Genomic DNA, 19234 nt, shown 5'->3' on the forward strand with positions numbered 1-19234 from the left:
GCTAAAGTAGAGCACCGCCTTGAACTGGACGCATCAGCCTGCCTACAGCCATGTTCTGAACCTGCCCCTGGATTGAGACTCCTACCTGATCCGGCACCGAGTGCACCAGTTTTATTCCTCCAGATTTATTCTATTTACCACCAACCCTGTGTGACCGCACATGATATTATATATATTTTAGGGAAATAATAGGGTCTGTAATGAACATTAAAGCAACATCTGCAAATAAACATCCCTGTCCTGCGCTGTTGTTTAAATTAAATCAATATGAACATAAGTTTATCCCCACATTCCTTGCAACTGGATTGAGATATACAGATTGAATAGCTCTCAGCATCCATCCATTTATCTTGTGCCTGGAACATTCCCACGTGACTCTATCGAACGCCTTTTTATCGTCCAATGAGAGGGTCAGGAGGGGAACACTTTTCATTCTTGCTACATCCATTATATTAATTAGTCTTCTTGTGTTATTACAGGATAATCTACCAGTTACAAAACCAACTTGATCTGACCGTGTAACTGTCGAGAGAATCTCATTCTTTCTCACTGCCAAGATGGATGAAAAGAGCTTCACGTCAACATTAATGAGTGATATCGGGTGATAATTTGAAGCCTCGGTTGGAATTTTCTCCTGTTTCAACACTGGAAAACTGTTAGCTCTAAAAATCTCATCCAGGAATCTCCCCATCTGTACAATCAGATGTTTTCAGGGATTTTTCAAAATCTGTCTGGTCCTGGTGTTTTTTTATCAGTGGATTTTAATATAATATTTAGAGTATTTCTCTGATCTTCTGAAATACGGTGAAAATCCATATTCTTTAGGTATTGATGTATGTCTTCTATAGAAGCTCCATATGGCAGATTATATAAAATCTGCCATATGGTAAAATTAAGAAAAAAAAACCTTACCTATGTCTTCAGGAGTCAAAAATGTCCTATTGTTATCAATTATAAACATACTACGGCTTTTTGCTCTTTGAGTTTGTTTGTCAGGGTTTTATCAGTCCTTGTAATAATATTTTCATATCAAGCCCACGCAATTACTACAAATTCCTGAGTACCCCCATTACTGTTTCTTTTGGCCTCAAAAAACTATTTGGAAAGGAAACAGCATGCATGGACCTGATTAGACTCAGGGTATTGCCGAGACAACACAACTATGGCTCCTAACCTAGAGTCATCTGATTTACCTATACGTTGATTCTTTGTGACTGGTTCCTTTACTAGTAAGAGATACCACTGATTCAGCAGTTTTGGAAAAGTTCTAATTAAATCTGTAATAATAATTACACAACCTTAGAAAATATATATGGGATCAACCCTAAAACATGAAGATAGTTAATACCCAAAATGTTGAAATCAGAGGATAACTTCTCTCCTGTTCCCCTTGCCAGATCCCCTGTGGGTAAACTCAGAAGAGCTAAAATGAATTAAAATTATGGGTCAAGGCTTATAGTACAACTCATACTGGTATCACACTGTGCATAACATTTCAAAACATGTCCACCACTAGTCAATTATGAAAGGGCTTCATGAATATTTTGTCCACTGCAGTAGGTTATTCAAGCTTCAAATGAACAGATCTACATATTTCAGGTATAATGGAGATATATTTGCCTTATTTATTAAAATTCTTTTAACCATACTGTAAAGAAGACTGCATTGAATGAAGCATTACAAGTTACCTTTCTTGTGACTTTGCTGTTCTTGACATCGTTCTGTAATAGAATCTACCGTGTTGGGGCTTGGTATCTTCTGAAAAACGTCCTCTGCTTGATCAATAGCGGTGGCAAACTAAAGAAGAGAAGAATATGCAAAAATATATATATGTCATGTTTTATTATAATAACTACATTTCCGCACATATGTTTTGCCTATTGTGCTGTTATGTATGGGATAATCTTGCCAAGGAGCTATATGCCAACAATCCTCACACAACAGGTTGGCACTGCATTGCCCGAGTATGCACAGTGCCTAATTTACAGTGAAGCATGGTTTGCACATGTGCGGTGGCCAGATCTAAGATCAGGTTGGGCATAATATGATGTCAACACTTAATATGTACAGCGTGTGACATTAAGGAATGTAGATGAATAAGCTATAAACTGTTAATGTTTTACTTTACATTTTTTATGTTTTATTTGTGTTGACTTGAAAAAACATGGGCCTTTTTTGTATAAGTGCTCCAGGGCCTCAAGCTCCTTAATCTGAGCTTGATTTGGATGAATATTAAGATATATGTTTGGACAAATAATAATCCTTATGGAAGTGATGGTTGATGTGGTAATAAATAAGTCTATGAAACTGCTGACTTATTCTTCTATGCTACAGTCCATGTGTTGGCATTAACAGGGATACATAAAGGGCAGAGGGTATTTAGAGAGAGGTAGATAGAAAGAGTTAACACTGGAGGTATTTCGCAGTGGGTATATGAGGAGAGTGTTGCACAGTAAATTATACATATCTTTGCACATATCACAAACACTGCATCCATAAATAGTACCAAACACTACATTGTTATTTTAATATATTGTACATACTAACTTTTATGTGAACAATATGGTGACTGACATTTTGTTAAAGAGGGGTAGCAGTGTTGCGGGTCGCCCCACTTCCCTCCCACTTCCCTATTAACAATAGCTTGTGTCCTGTGACATCAGTGAGGCCATCTAATGACATCCGTGGGATTGCCCACCAACATCCGCAAAATCATTGCCCACAGATGTCAGAGGGACCTCCTACCCTAATCTTTCAAGGGGGGCTCAGGGTAGCCAGACCCAGAAAGTTCCTGGGAATGATCGGCATTGAAAGGGTTAAGGTTTATTTTTGCTTAAATGTGCAGTGTGTTTAATTGGTTCTTGTTTGGTGTCTGCATTTAGTTCAGGTTTAGCGGAGGTTAGATGAAGGATTTGATGGTCCAAAGTGTAGAGCTAACAATTTATCCATTTTAACTGCTCGTACAATCTGCACAGCTCACAATTGTTTCAATTGAGCATGTATCGAGCATTTTCCTCGAAGGTACAGTCCATTTATGAGGTTTAGTCAGGCTGTTGAACTGCTTACTGTTTTTGTTTATACTGTTGAGGCCAATTAAGGTTTAGTTAGGTCACTAAATTGAGCTCCATAGGTCTATAGGTTATATGGAAGATGTCCAGTGTGATATCAACTACTGTAGATGTGCTTAAGGACACTAAAGAGGACAATACAATCTAAGAAAGTCTAAATAGTTAAATAACATGTTTTATCTCAGAAGATGCTTGTGTGCTTTGGTATAACTTTAAAAATATTTGATTTCAAAACAAACCTCTTGTGCAATCCGAAAGAACACTGAAGACAACTGTAAGAGAGTCCTCCTCTTATCCAGTATAGCGATGAGTGTATCCCAGGCATCCTTAAGGGTCAGTGCCATAGCATCATACACACAGCCTTGTTCTTGATTTCCCTCGGCAGTTTTGTCTGCTTCACATAACAGGTCCCACACATGATCTTCCAAGGACTGGAGAGGATGAGAAAAATAACTTAAAGTTATGCATCCAAGACTTCACCACTTAGTGTTACTAAGCGACTGAAGGTTTAAGCTTTCCCGGGACTCCACCAGTTTGAATAAATACATTTCAGGTTTTCTGCACAAATCTAAGAAATGAAGTCTATACTCTACACATGCTGATCAAAAGCAACTTAACTAAATTATTTAACAAAATATGTATGTTCCAATATGCTCTGCTTATACATTCTGCTTGAATTTTAAAGCCCACCTTTCAAATTAAAGCCTACCATGACACTGCCCGTCTATAAAAGGTTAAATTTTTTTAACATTTTAGAAGCGATGCATATCAGAATATTTAGGTGCGGGCCTTTCATACACACTGGCTCTTTTGATAATAGAATTTTAATAAAACCAAATCAATGCTCCTTGCTTAAAAAGCCATTAGAAGACAATAGAACATTCCCAGCAATCACAGGTGTAGTAGAGTACCTTACACTCAACACTTCTCCCACCTGGCAGTCATGGACGATTCTACATAAGAAATTAACCGCCAAGAATAAGACAAATTCTGTTGATGGCTTTACTCTTGGCGTTCGTGGTGACCGTGACAATGTCACCACAGTATAAATTTCAGGTGGTGGTGTCCGGATAATCACAATGGCCTTTGCTGTGACAAAGAACAGAACTTGCGGGAGATACGTCAAGAATGAAGCTGTCTTTCAGATAACAACAATATAATAACCCTGTGACCTAGTTAAAAATACCCTTCAAGGGACCATCTACAGTCTCAATCAGCCTTACCAATAACAAATGCATATTTTGAACTTAGTAAGTACTTTTCTTTCTGAACCCCAAATTGTGTTTTTAATGCATGCTAAAGTCCATTTAACAGAGACCCAAATGTATTTTATTTCATGCAAAGTTGAATATACACGATTAACTATTGGAGTCAGAAACCAGGAAACGTTATTATGTAAACTATGTAAAAGCTTAGTAGCACTGCCATTTAATACATTGAAGCAATAGCCAATCATATGTATGCTAGTAAAACATTAATGGTCAGACCGAGTGGGGGGGGGCTATTGAGCATGTGCAAGAAGCATACCTCTGTATGCTCTCTGCTTTCAGAAGAGGCGTTAAATGAGACAGAAGACCTCCAATAACTAAAGAATGCCTACACCTATCTGCATGCAGGAAAGTGCTTTTAACATGAAAATAGATCTGGAGTGCTTTTTATCTGCACAAAAAACATGGCATCTACTATTCAGCATTCATACCACCTCTGGCTGACAGAAGCAGCCAATTAATGGCAGCAATTCTCTGCCATTGAAATCAAGAAATCGGAAAAAGAGAGGCGCAGAAAAACTTCTCTTTCTCCCCTGAGCCGTTCCTTTAGTACAGGAAGAAGGTGTGCATGGAGGCTCTGCCCTTTTGTGGAATCGCTCCAGGAGGCCAGGTTGACAGAGTGTATAGCGGGGGGGGGAGCGGACGAAGAAAGAAGACAGAAGCACGAAGACAGAAGGATAACAAAGTGTTTTTGGACACTCAGATGAATTAACAAAATTGGCAAATTTTGATGAAATTAAAGTTTGTACAAATCCCAATGCACAAGTCTAGTATCAACACCAACCTTCTTTCAATGGATGCCAGAAGCTTAAGATAAACAGATGGATAGAGAGACGCATAAAAGCTGGTCTGGTTAATCATCCTCAAAGTATAACAGCATCCAGGCTGGCACAATCTTCACAAGTGAATGCAAAATACCGGTATATTACTTTAATGCAAGCCCAAATGATTACTTATGATGAAAGACAATCTGTAATTCCATTATGCTAGAATGTCTAAAAATTAGCCTGATTGATTTATATAGTGCCATCATTTTCCAGAAACTCACTAAAATATAGATCGAGTCAATTTACAGCAATTCATTCCACTTTCTGGATAATATCTTTTTGTGTAACGTAGGTATACAGTCTCAGTTTTATTTTGCAGCACATGAATTATTTGGAAATATACTGTACTATTTTGTGCAATTTTAATGGTGCAACAGCATTCATTTTCAGACAGTTTAATTGACACAGGAGTATTACACCACAGGTAATCTCGCTAAGATCTTTGCCTGTCTGTAGTAGTTCTTAAAACCGTATTAATATAAAAAAATATTTCAGTTGCTTAACACATCAAAGAAATGAAATTCTGATAAGACTGAAAAATCCAGTAAAAGAATGACAGAATTTAGGTTATGAAATTATTTGTAAGTCCTTTATCACACCTAGCACTTGAAATTTAACGTATGATAAAAAGGATACACGATTGACTACTTCATTATTCAAGTGGGTTAGACAGAACATTGCGTAACAGAACTTGAGTAGAGGACTTGAAGTAAAAATGCTGGAATTCCAAAAGGATGTTGAAGTTCCATACAAAACATGGCAGCTGCAAATATATGATTGCTGAAATGCTGCTATTAATGCTATTCTACACTCCAAAACGTACAAAATATGATTATTATTTTTAGTTATCAAGGGACGTTGTCCAGGGGTTGATCTCTGGTAAGGAATAAAGAGATCTGTGCTTCTGTCATTGTTCTTCTGCCCTTTAGCTTTTTGTTTGTCAGGAGACTCAGAAAACACAATTTCATAACCCAAATAACTAGAAGCTGTTTAAGTGTCTGTGTCAAAGCCGGGCATGGCAGTGCGGGCTTGAGTTGGGCTGCATTTGGGCTTTAGTCTAATGGCTAGCTACGTCTGGCTCATCAGTAGGGGAGAAGTCACAGACAGAACTGAGAGGCTAAAATTCTGATATTACTCAGAGGCTCCAAAAAGCTGATTTGCCATCTTCAGGGTCAGTTTTTAATCACCAGGAGGTGGGAGGGGTGCTTGACCCTACTCATCACCTCTTACTGCTTCACTTGGCTGATCCCTACTGTCCAGCCTCCTTAAAGACTTTCCAAGGTATGGTCATTGAGGACCTTTATATTCAGAACTAAAGTCTGACCTGAGATGTGTACAACTTGGTTTGTAAACCTAATATACTCACTGTTGTTATATTTATTTAAAGCAATTAAAGATGTGTAGCCTTTACCAGACTTCACTAACATATAATAATTATTATTCATTTATATAGCACCATCATATTCACGGTACTGCACATAAGTTGAACTCCAAACTGTGGGTAGTTGAGTGAACACCATAGGTTCTACAAGCTTCTTGAGTTAGATGTTTTTGATTCATTAACACTTCATCAAGTTAAAACTTGTTGCCAGTGAGAGAGTATAAAGCAGTAAACACATATTCCATTACTGGACACCGGACTTTGAGTCATCACACATTGAATTATGTCTCTTTTCAGAGAACAATCTCCTGATTGAGACGTGTTCCCAGACTTTTTGTGTTCTCAGATATACTTTCTTTCTTTTTACCAAGGAAGGTATTTAGCATAGTCAATGCTCTTATAAAAAATATTTTTATTGAATATGATCATTTAATAAGTGATAGCTTTCTAAGTGATAGCTTTCTAAGAACATTTATGATCAAATGTTCTTAGAAAGAAAATTCTACTAAAATGGGGTTTGAAAACATTTTCAGTATCCACAGCCCTAATGCACAGTGGGTGAAAGGACAGAATCGCCCTGTCCAAAAATGAAGCAATAGGAAGCTATGCATAGATGTACAGTTAGGAAATATTTGGACATTAACACAATTTTCATAAATTTGGCTCTGTATGCCACCACGATGAATTTGAAATAAAACAACCGAGATGCAATTGAAGTGCAGACTTTCCGCTTATTCAAGAGGTTGAACAAAAATATCGTATGAAACATTTAGGAATCACCACCATTTTCATACACAGTCCCTTCCCCTTAATTCAGGCGCTCAAATGTAATTGGACAAATCAACACAATCATAAATAAAATGTAAATTGTTAGTACTTTGTCCAGAATCCTTTGCAGACAATGACTGCTTAAAATACTGGGTTTCCTCCTTTATGAGGCTTTGCCAGGCTTTTAGTGAAGCTGTCATTAGTTGTGGTTTATTTGTGGGTCTTTCTGCTTTAAGTTTTGTCTTCAGCAAGTGTAATGCATGCTCGATTGGGTTGAGATCAGGTGATTCACACTAAGGAGACGGTCAGACAGCACTTTAATTGCACGAGCAGGATTCCACCCAACACCCTCAAATGTAGTATAGAATCCCGAGCTGCTCATCAATGTGAGTAAATCAGTTCAGTTTGATTTCTCAAGCATGTGCTCTAAAAACATATTGTCTTATATTCGAGCAAATACAGTATTCCACTTCTTTGCCTTAAAAAACTCATTGTCCATCGTATCAACTTGCTGAATCTGAGCAGACAATATATCCTATGCACTTCAGAAATCAACCAGCTTCTTATGTCTTCTGTCACATCATCACTAAACACTAGTGACCCGGTGCCATTGGAAGCCATGCATGCCCATGCCATCACACTGCCCCCACCGTGCTTTACAGATGATGTGCTATACTTTGGATCATGAGCCGTTCCAAGCCGTCTCCATACTTTTTCCTTCCCATCATTATCTTAGTTTCATCTGTCCAAAGAATGCTGTTCCATAAATCGTCTAGCTCTTTAGATGTTTTTTTGGCAAAGTCTAATCTGGCCTTTCTATTCTTGAGCCTTATAAATGATTTGCACCCTCTGTATTTATTCTCGTGAAGTCTTCTCTTTCTGGTAGACTTGGATAATGATATGCCTAACTCCTGGAGAGTGTTCTTCACTTGGCTGGATGTTGTGAAGGGGTTTTTCTTTACCATGGATAGGATCCAACATCATCCACCACTGTTGTTTTCTGTGGACGTCCAAGCGTCTTTGTGTTGCAGAGATCATCAGTGCATTTTCTTTATTCTCAGGATGTACCCAACTGATAATGTGGCCACTCCTAATGTTCCTGCTTTCTCTATGATGTATTTTTTCTATTTTTGCAGCCAAATGCCATACCCCAAATAAACTTCAGACCTTTTATCTGCTTAATTGATGTAGAAATAATAAAGGAATAGTCCACACCCGTCCATGAAACAACTTTTGAATCACTTGTCCAATTACTTTTGGGTCTATACATTATAGAGCTTTAATTCCTAAATCCTTCCTCCAACATGCATGTGAATACCCTCAAATTAAAGCTGAGAGACTGCACTTTAAGCCCATATTCATTACTTAACTGTAACTTGAAGTTACTTTGGTAAACAGCCGAAATAACAAACCTTGTGTCAGTGTCCAAATATTTATGGACCAAACTATACATGAAATTCATGCAGTCAAGACATATCCCATGTTTTCTTATTCCAATGCAATGGTTTCTGATCCAGTAATGTGTTTTATGCCAGAGGAGCATGGAAGCCTCACATATTCTGATATCTCTAAGCTTAATGCAGACTAATGGACAGAATAGTGTTAACCTTGTTGTCATAAACTCTTATAAACATCTAGCATATCCACTACTTCCTTGGCTGTGCCTTTACCGCTACGGAAATGTCAGAACAGTTTTTTATAGCAAATTTCCCTAATGTGCATTAAGGTTTAAGATGGATTACATGAAAATTTACACAAATGCCTGGGCACGTTTCCTAAAAATCCTTCTACTTTAAATAAATATAAATGAATAATACATGTTGGTCCCACTGTTACAGTAGGTTTTTTCCCAAGTTTTCACAATTTACAGGTTGTATACAAATGTGTAAAAGAAAATCAGCTCCTCCAAAATGACGTTTTGAAAAAGATTAATATTTTTTTTAGTGAAAGCAAAAACATATTCTTTTGGCACATTGTCATCTGTGCAACTAAACTTTTAATAAAATGAAGTGGAAAATCACTTCCCCAAGTTTAGCTTGGGATACTTCCAGTTTGAAAATGCTATAGAGATGGATAATGATAGAAAAGTCAGCCATGTGACCTCTTCATTTGGTTACATTTGGAAATATCTAAACATGGACTGGACTAAATATTTTTTTTTTTTTTTTTGGTGTTTACTGAGTTATCTCTATTTAAGCAGAGGTCTTAACGGACTAAAATAAAATCCTAGTAAAAAAATCACCCGTTGGGATACTAACATTTTATTAAAAACTATGTATTATATTAGTAAAAAAAATATTTGAATTCACCATTGACAAGAAGCCTAGTGGGAATTTTCCAATATTTTATATGTCTCAGTCTGTATGATGCGTTTTCGCATTGACTTAACTGAATTCTGTCACTTACAACCAAATCAATTTGTGAAAAAGGAAAACACTCTGTTTCCTGTGTTTGTGTGCTTCCATCTTGGTATGAACTTTAGTATTTAATATTTAGTATTATATCATTAAACTATATATATTAAATATAATATTGTTAATATTTTACTGAAAAATGTTGTGTTTATAGCCAAGATATTTTCTCAGCATACACCATTGGTTTTAAGCCTCTGAACGGGTTATAATAAACCATGTATACACAGTTAAGTAAACACGTGGATATAAAGTGTGTATTTTAGCATGGTATTTACTAAGTCTGAAATTGTGTTGTCCTCTCTCTCTCCTATTTTTTCACTACATCACACTGCATTAGTTAGGCAAACTTAAAGCCATTTTCTGAATGTGTGTAGCGGAGGGACTTGTTCTAAATCTGGAAAATATTAGTGAAGTTGTGGAATTCAAGCTAAAGTTAAAAATAACTGGGTTATTCTGGAACAAGTATGTTGTGGGAATTATAGTTCAGGAAAAGTTACTGCCAGCAGACTCAAAGGTATTCCTACATCATGTTTCATTAATCTATTCTATTTGGGTATCATTCAATGAATTAGATTATGAGTGTGAATCGTTGTTCTCCATAGTAATCCCTTGCGTTGTTTTTTTATGATAATTTCAGAAATGGCGTACCATTTATTGGACCAGCTGCCCTGCTCAGTGTTGTAATTTCTAGCTGACAAGAAAGAAGACTAAGCTGTTGTAGGCCGGTGTGATGTGGTTGTTGTTAATAGACATTCACAATGAGGAGTCCGTGGCAGCTGTGTGGAGGAAGAGATCAGGGAGTAAGCATGGCAGCCACATGAAGGAAGTGATTAGACAGGAAGTGGGGTAGCTGTGTGGAGAAAAAGATTTGGCACTAGGAATTAGAGGAACCCTATGAACATAGGAAGACATTAATTGCTCCTAAAACAGTAGAGCGTGCGTAATTCATTGAGTCCAAAAGAGAGTGATATTCCAGGACTCATGGAGTATAATTCAAACTTCATGCATTCAGCATAAGGACAAGTCAACAAAATACATTGAAAAGCTATATTTCACACTAATTTATATTGAGATTCTCGGTCTGGAATCTATTTGCTTACCTTGAGTTTGGAAAGAAGCATCTCATGATCCTTAAGAAGTTTATTAGATTCATCTTGATTTGCACCAATCTCAAATAAATTAGGTATGGCTTCAGCTAACTGTAGATTCACCAAGTGGCCACACTAAAATAGAAAATCAAACAATTAAAATATAGTTATGCTTCTGGTAGACTGTTCTGTTAAATCCAGTCAGGGAAGATCATAGCTACTATCCAAACCACTCCTGGCCTTCTATAATGGCAATTTTTGTACTTAGTCTTGCGTGATCAAGCTTATTGTTACTTGTATATCCTGTTATACCAATCTGACTGCAGGCATTTATTTGGTACTTCATTTTCTGTGTTTGACTTCTTTGATGTGGTTGCTCCAGGTAATTCTTATCAGTGTCAGAAGTTAAAAATATTAGAGGACTGGTTTGACCAGAATCACAGAATCACAGTAAACATTTTGTTATACAGCCTAAAGAAAAGCTGATTATATTGTCAAACCAAAAGTCATAAAAAATCAGGTTTATGAATGTGTGACACAAGATAGATGATGTACTATCATCACATCAGGGGACTGATTCCTGGAGGTCTCTCTTTTACCTGGGAGGTGGGAGAAAGGAACTGGTGGGGCAAAGTTGGGGAAGCATTCCGGTCTTGTGGAAGCAGAATTATATCCCAATAGCTGTGAAAGGGGATGGGAGAGAGCAAAACCTTGGCGTGGGGAGTGGGCAGTGCCATATCCTTCCCACCTGGAGAATAGATGGTGATATGGGTTCCCAAACCTAGAGAGTTGTCCATTTGATGACTGAAACCTCCAGTCATCAAAATATCAGTAGCAACAAAGTCACATTTGGCCACCCTGATCTATTTTGCACGTTTTATTGATAAATAATTATTATTCTTATACAAGAACTTGGGTCAGTGGGCTCTAAGTGAGTGCATGCCATCTTTTAATTTTGTTAGCTAAATGTAAAAGTGGAGGGTGCAAAATCAAGTGACTACAGGCCAAGTACCAATCTACGCCTGCATGCCAGGCAGACATATTTAAGTAAGCTTATGGTGCTGCGAATACATGTAGCTGTCATTTAAAGAAAGTGAGATGCGAGCGGGCTGTGAACGCTCAGATAAGAGACTGTTTGACACAGTACTTGAACATAATGAACTTACAAAGTTAATTGTGCCAAATAGCTCCCTACCTGTAGTTACTAATAATATATCATACAATATCAGTTAAATGGTTATATGTGTACACATTTTTCAAATTCAACAGCAGACACTTTCCTAGAGTTCCACTTCTCTTAAGAGCACCACAGAAAACAGGGTCAGACTGAAAGTTAAATGATTACATGCTCTTTGCAATTAAAAACTAAGCTCAAGACCACTGGCCCACTGGGCATTTCCTCTTCATGCCCAATAGTAGTGCAGGCTTGACAAAAAGCAAAAAACAAAAATGGCTAAATTATAGTTGGCACATAACATGAGTTTTTTATCAGGGAGATTTGAATAAAATCAGAAAGACAATTTGGGATGAAAGTGAGGGATTTGGTCAAAACAGATGTAATGTACGGGTATTCATTTGCAAAGCTGCTGTTAAGCTCCTCTGATGTTCTCTTCCTCTGCATATCAAAAAAACCCAACATGGCCACCAGGCACAGGTTTAATGGGGCAGCAGGATACAAGAGAGTGTTCCCGATTTCATTCAGAGCTCATTGGCTGTCCTTAATTTCAATGTATTTAACGTCTTTGTATTTTTGGGGGGTCTAGTGACTATTTGGTGTTAGCCCTTCTCTATGTTCAGTAAGCCCAACTCCCTTATTTCAGTCACTCCTCATTGCAGCCGCTCATATAGTGCAGTAGAGGTCTAGCTCTGGTTTGGGGGTATCCATGATTAGATAACCGGTATTTACTTCACCTAGGGAATGAAAGCAGGGAAATGTCGCCTGGCACATTTGGCAAATGCCCAGTGGGTCATTGGCAAACAGCATCTGATTTGCTTCAGAGGCAGATCATAAGCTGCAGCGTCCAGCCAGTGGCTTGGTATACCAGCCGCACCTACGTCATCAGGTGGCCACTGAACATGTGATATACTGTACAGTCTAAATGGAGTCTTAAGTAGATATTGATACCTTTTATTGTGTAGAAAAAAATAAAGAGTAAGATCCCAAACCTTGTGTGACATATCATCTTTTTTAAATGTTGGGCCAGGAACATACATCTGCCTCAACTCAAGACTCAACCTTAATTAGAGCTCATTTTGCAATAAGGTTGTTTTTCATATCTGTGCTTAGTAATTTTATTTACGATTGAGCATAGGTCTTACTTTTGTGAATTCAGTAGCAGGAGAAAAATAAATATCTGGCCATTTTTTTGTCTCTTGCTTATGTTTAATAGGAGATATGGTAAGTACCTACAAAATCTCAATGGGTCAAGAAATAATTACACTCCAATCTCTACTTGTAACATAAAATTACACTGCCAGGGGGAAAGAATGAAAATCTGTAAATAGACAGGACTTTTCAAGATAGGATTTACACTCCATGGTAATATTACCAGCGACTAAACACTATCACTTGCTACTGTACACAATATTTAGTGAGTCAGTTTAATATCTCGCTTTTATATCTAAGCATCTAGTCATACTTCTTTTTAGTTATCACTTGATATCACTTGACAGTAGATTATGGTTGTTACAACATATTAAAGGCTTTATCACTTTTTCACAAGGAGTCCTCAGATCACATCAACTCAGTGAATAGTGATCCTGATTACTTACGCACACTGTATTTCCATTGTAGATGTAACATTGAATTACATCGTAGACCAGTGGTTCTCAACTCATGGGAGTTCAGTGGGTCGCGGAGGGTCAGGGCCGGACTGGAGGCATACCGGGAAAATTTCACTTTCCTGGGACTGCCTTACACATTCTAGCGGCAATGCGCGAGCAGCAGGCTGTCAGGACCGCGGCCGCAACAATCAGGGCCATCAGGCAGCCTCCGGTCCGGCATGTACTTTAGTATTACTCCCCGACCGCAAAGCAAGTTGCTTGATTGGTTTGCGGTCGCTGTCTGTTCCTAGTGGGAGGTGAATAAAGTTTTTCTCTGATTGCTCCTCCCCTCTTCCTGCTGCAGCCCACGGACAGCCTTTCCACTCCCTCATCTTTTCTGAGGTTATTTTTGAGTCGCGACTTAATGACCAAAGACAAATGTGGGTCCTGAGGATAGACGGGTTGAGAACCACTGTCATAGAGGATCCGGACATATTTCCTTGTCATTTTTAACAACTACAGTGGCTTAAAAAAATACGCATAAATACTCTGCTAACATGGATTTCAAACAATTTCAAATATAACCTAGGTTTACCCCAAACAATAAAAATTGTTAAATATATGTGTGGCACAATGATTTATACCCCAATGAATTAATTTTAGAAAAATATATTTGAAGTATTTTACATTTTTAGTACACATGGGTGACTAGGAACAGGAAATTGTTCAGCCAAGAATTCCTGGGGTATAAACGCATGGATAATGATGCAAAACATACATCAAAATCAGCACAAACATTTTTACTGACCACAAGATCAAGGTCCTACCATGGCCACCCCAGTCCCCTGATCTGAACCCCATAGAAAACCTGAAGGGGAGAGTCCACCAGCATTGACCTCGAAATTTGAAGGATCTGGAGAGAGACGGTATGGTCTCAGATCTCTTGCTATGTACTCCGGCCTCATAAGGCATTATAGGAGAAGATTTAGAGCTGTTATTTTGGCAAAGGGAGGTAGCACAAAGTATTGACAAGGGTGCCATTGTGCCACACATATATTTCACTTTTTTTTGTAAACCTGTGCTACGTCATTACAATAATAATAATTTGTCTTGTCTAATTTATTTAGTTCCAATTTACCTAACTTTATTTCTAGAACGAAAACTCAATGCAGGTGTGGCTTAGCTGTTTCTGCACCGGGGCTACAGAGCATGTAATAGTTATATTTAGGTGAAAACCTTATAAACAGCATGCACGTTAGTAATACTTACATACATTTTGTGGACAGGTTAAGCTAATAAGTTAAGTTATTCATAAATCATATTTTTCCAGTTTCGAGGTACGTTCCAAAACAAAAAATAATTTTTTAGTAATTTTATTTAATATACATGGTTGTGTATACGTGATGGCACATGAAGTTCATGGAGGTCACAGTACACAACATTTCACAGGGTATGCACCTATAAGATTGGAGGGAAACACGATCTGAGCACACAATAGCTGTCAGGACTCGAGGTAAGCAGGTTGGGTAGGAGCCGAGTTGCAGGGGATACCATGGGCTCCACCTGTACCCCGCAATGCATAAAGACAAACAGGTAAGTACAGACAAGCAAAGAGCGTCACACACAAGGCTGGTATACTGCAGTGCACAAACAGGCTGTAGGTAAACACATGGGTTAGAAAGTCTCTAGACTGGACACCGTGGCTGGATAGCCCATAGATCAGACACTGTGGCAGGAACATGGATAAAATCACTCTGGCAGGGCACTAGACAGGAACACAGCTGAGGCCCTCTGGCAGGGCACTAGACAGAAACACAGCTGAGGCCCTCTGGCAGGGCTCTAGACAGAAATATGGCTGAGGCCGTCTGGTAGGGCACTAGACAGGAACATGGCTGAGGCCCTCTGGCAGGGCACTAGACAGGAACACAGCTGAGGCCCTCTGGCAGGGCACTAGACAGAAACACAGCTGAGGCCCTCTGGCAGGGCTCTAGACAGAAATATGGCTGAGGCCGTCTGGTAGGGCACTAGACAGGAACATGGCTGAGGCCCTCTGGCAGGGCACTAGACAGGAACACAGCTGAGGCCCTCTGGCAGGGCACTAGACAGAAACACAGCTGAGGCCCTCTGACAGGGCACTAGACAGAAACACGGCTGAGGCCGTCTGGTAGGGCACTAGACAGGAACATGGCTGAGGCCCTCTGGCAAAGCACTAGACAAGGCACATGGCTGGAAGCTGCTTTGGTAGGGCACACAGCTGGAAGCTCCATAGGCAGAGAAGACAAAATCAGACAAGCTGGGCCAGAACCAGGAGATCAGGAACAAGAGCCACATCGGGAGCCAAGAGCAAGGTTAGGACAAGCCTGGTAAAAATGAGTAGAGTACAACAGCAAGCTGCTAGCAGGAGCACAGGACCAAGACACAGCCCAACAGCTGTAAGCTGTATATACACCGCAATACAAAGACCTAGGCTGAGAGACTGGGCAGGCATTTAAGGGGAAGGCCAAAGCCCAGGAAACCGGGTGCAGCTGATAAGGTCATTAGCACATGGCTCTTCTGTTCCAAGGTTGACTTGACACCTGATAATAAACACAGAGTCTGGGCTGGCAGGGTGGAAACCTGACAATGAAAAATTTTAACAAACTTGACATTTTATACATCTGATGCACCTGTTTTTTCATAGCTTCCAGTAAGACAATCATTATTCTGGTCATAAGAGTTGTTGTCCGTTAAAGCGTGCCCTTAAGGAATATGTCTATGACTCAAAATTCTGCCTTTTAACACCAGTTGAGTTTCCTGTTCTCAGCGGAGATTCCTTTTGCTGACTTGCTTTGCTCAGAGACGTGACCAGACCAGCAACAGCCAAGACTTTCGCCATATTCTTTTGTGGGGAGGTTTTGGATTCTGTGAGCGGCTACAATCACTGCAAACCAAATTAGAAAACCAACTAGTCTGGAAACAGTGAAGCACATATGCTCATATATGCTTTGTGATTAAATAATTATAGTTTATTTATACATTTTCATCATTATGGTTTGAAAAGAAAGGCTAATCATGCACCGATCACTGCTCGCAGGCAGGGACTGGATCATTCATTTTACTTTCAGAAACAGATGCTGGTCACCAGTTCTTCATATTTTTATCAAATAAAAGTGTTCTTGTATAACGGAAACTCTGTATGCATATTATTCCAGAGTGAGTGATCTGCCAGGGTACTGATCAGTCCCAATACCTACAAAAACGTGATATTAGTAATAACCTTTAAGGGCAAGAATCCCACCACATATGAGATATATGTTTGACATCCGAGTACCACTTTGCAAACCATGTATCTCATATGTGCTTGGTTAAGCAGGCGCTGAGTTGTACTACTACACCCAACAACATTACTGTCATACTAATGGTCATACTAAACCTAGCTGGAAAATAATGTCGAGTAAGTGAAATGCCACTCAACGTCTTGCGACACCTTTTTCAGACTTTCAGAGTCTCCATGCCTGCCAACAGGTGGGTTTAATGTTTAGTTCAATTAGTCTCAGACAATCATAAGCTTACAAGATCACCTGTTCTTGACCTTGAAGTAATTTATAGTACACACCATAATAACAAACAGTTTGAGATCTGACGGGTTAACACATTGTAGTAATGTACAAAATTAAATTAAAAGACAAATACGACAGCACTTACGAACCATTCGGACTTTGTAGGTTCCGATTTCCTCTGTTAATAAGACTCAAACCCTTAACAATCCTTGACCTCATTTTAGAGTCAGGATAGCGTTATGACTATGCCATGCGTGTTTTAAATCCCTCAATGTATTAGCCTCTATCGCAGAAAAATAGTTAAGACGGCCTCCCCCACTGTCATACAGATGGGGTGACATATATTGGTTATTTTATATACTAGGCTCAATTAAATATTCACAGTGTTCAGGGAAAAAAGTCTACTTTAAAGTGGGCTTGTATGGTATATACAGTAATTAAGTGAAATAATGATCTGGTTTTGTTTATTAAAGACCTTATAGTAATCAAGATCTCGTATGTCCATTCTATAAACTTTATCAGCTTTCACTTTTCATCATATTACAGATAGGCTTCTGTTTATTAACATTTTAATATTGCTAGATCTGTTCATCACAGTGTGTGATCTGGAGCAGTCCTGCTGAAACCAGGATACTTGGCAGGTACATAATATATTGTAGAACCCTACGCAGTAAAAGAGGCCGATGCTAAATCATACGGGCATGGAAACAATGAACCATAAAAACAAAAATACTGTACTGCACTGTATATAAAAGATATTGTCATGGAGTAAACACAAACTGTCATATTTAACCAGATCTGTGCCAGGGCTGCGTCGGAATACAGTGTTGTTGAAAGTGTTACATATGTGCAATTATTAACCATTTGTGATATTTTGCACATATCTGGGGTAAGATATTGTAGAGAGTCCACATCTCGTTTATGTTTTATGCTTTTATGTTACAATAACATTTATTATACAGTTTACACATATTGACGTAGTCTCTGATTACTCATGTTACATCGATAGTAGAATTCATTGTAAGATAAAGGGTCTCACTTCCAAAGCTCTGTTAATTTTATCTAACGGGAAGATCCTTGCGGTCATGAAAGCTTATGTGACTCTCCGAAAATATTTGTCCCTAAAAATGTATCAGACCTTAAAGACTCTTTTCTTCTCCAGCCTGGCAATATACTATTTTGTACAAAAACACAGAATGAAAGTGCTTACCTTAAGTACTGATATGATTATTCTGGATTCGCCAGCTTGTATGGCCACCGAACTAACCGTAGTAGTTGATACCTGTCCAGTTAAATTATTTTCACTTGACATAATGTCTTAAGGAGAAAAGATCCAAACTTGACGATAAATCCGACTCTTCAATAACTTTCTCTTCAATGACTGTTTCTGAAAATGATAAGCCAGGGTATTTGGGAACATTCAGGAGAAAAGCTCAGCTAGCCCACATCGCATTACAAGAAGCAATGAACAGGAGGTTAAAAATAGAGAGTCCCATTGAGTTTATCGTCCTCCAGCCACTGAGCTGACACACCCCTGACTTCATAGCAAAGAGCTGCCACCAGAATTCTGCTATTATCAGACACGTAAAGGCCGCCTACAGCCCTGCGTCTCTAACGCTGGATAAGCAAATGGAAAAAGACACTTCGATCATAGCTAAACGTTGCTTCTAATTGTTCGTCTCAGTAGGAACTTTAAATTTACATTTATAGCCCATTAGCTCTTTTGCATTAATGATGCTCCACGGAGCTTCTGCAACGTTAGAATGTTTCAATGCAGAAATAGTTCATTTTATGCTCATAATTTATATTAATTCTAAATAATACAATTTGCTTATGTTTCCTAATCTACAATCTTTATTATAAACGCTGAGAAGTGCTATTGTTGAAGTTTAGGTACGTCTTGAAGTTAAGAAAACATAAAATTCTCTAAATTGTGTATCAATGTTTAAGCCAGTATATGAGAATAATTCAGGTGTATACACTGTATAGACATAGTACGCACATCGAGTGCCAGGAAATTATTAGCAAGCCGTTAAGTGCTCAACAAGATAACTATATTGCCTTTCTGTGTCACAGCACAATTCAGCCGGGGACTGGAAAGCCAAAGTCATTCATGTC

The 19234-nt window shown here is 38.6% G+C and overlaps 1 protein-coding gene across 3 annotated transcripts in view; it reads right to left on the minus strand.

Annotated features, from left to right (window-relative positions):
- CCDC141 (coiled-coil domain containing 141) overlaps positions 1-18645 on the minus strand; it is a 64575-nt gene extending 45930 nt beyond the window's left edge. For all 3 annotated transcript variants that reach the window (XR_008355073.1, XM_053471640.1, XM_053471641.1), the window contains exons 1-4: positions 18327-18645; positions 10827-10949; positions 3308-3499; positions 1689-1797 (exon numbers count right to left, since the gene is read on the minus strand). Coding sequence is in view for 2 of the 3 variants with exons in the window: in XM_053471640.1 (XP_053327615.1) it covers positions 1689-1797; positions 3308-3499; positions 10827-10949; positions 18327-18428 (526 nt within the window). In the remaining variant the exon portion in view is untranslated. The remainder of the gene's footprint in view (positions 1-1688; positions 1798-3307; positions 3500-10826; positions 10950-18326) is intronic.
- Between the last annotated feature and the right edge of the window lie 589 nt (positions 18646-19234).

The sequence above is a fragment of the Spea bombifrons genome, chromosome 7, assembly GCF_027358695.1.
Source record: "Spea bombifrons isolate aSpeBom1 chromosome 7, aSpeBom1.2.pri, whole genome shotgun sequence".
In the NCBI taxonomy this organism is placed as follows: Eukaryota; Metazoa; Chordata; class Amphibia; order Anura; family Pelobatidae; genus Spea; species Spea bombifrons.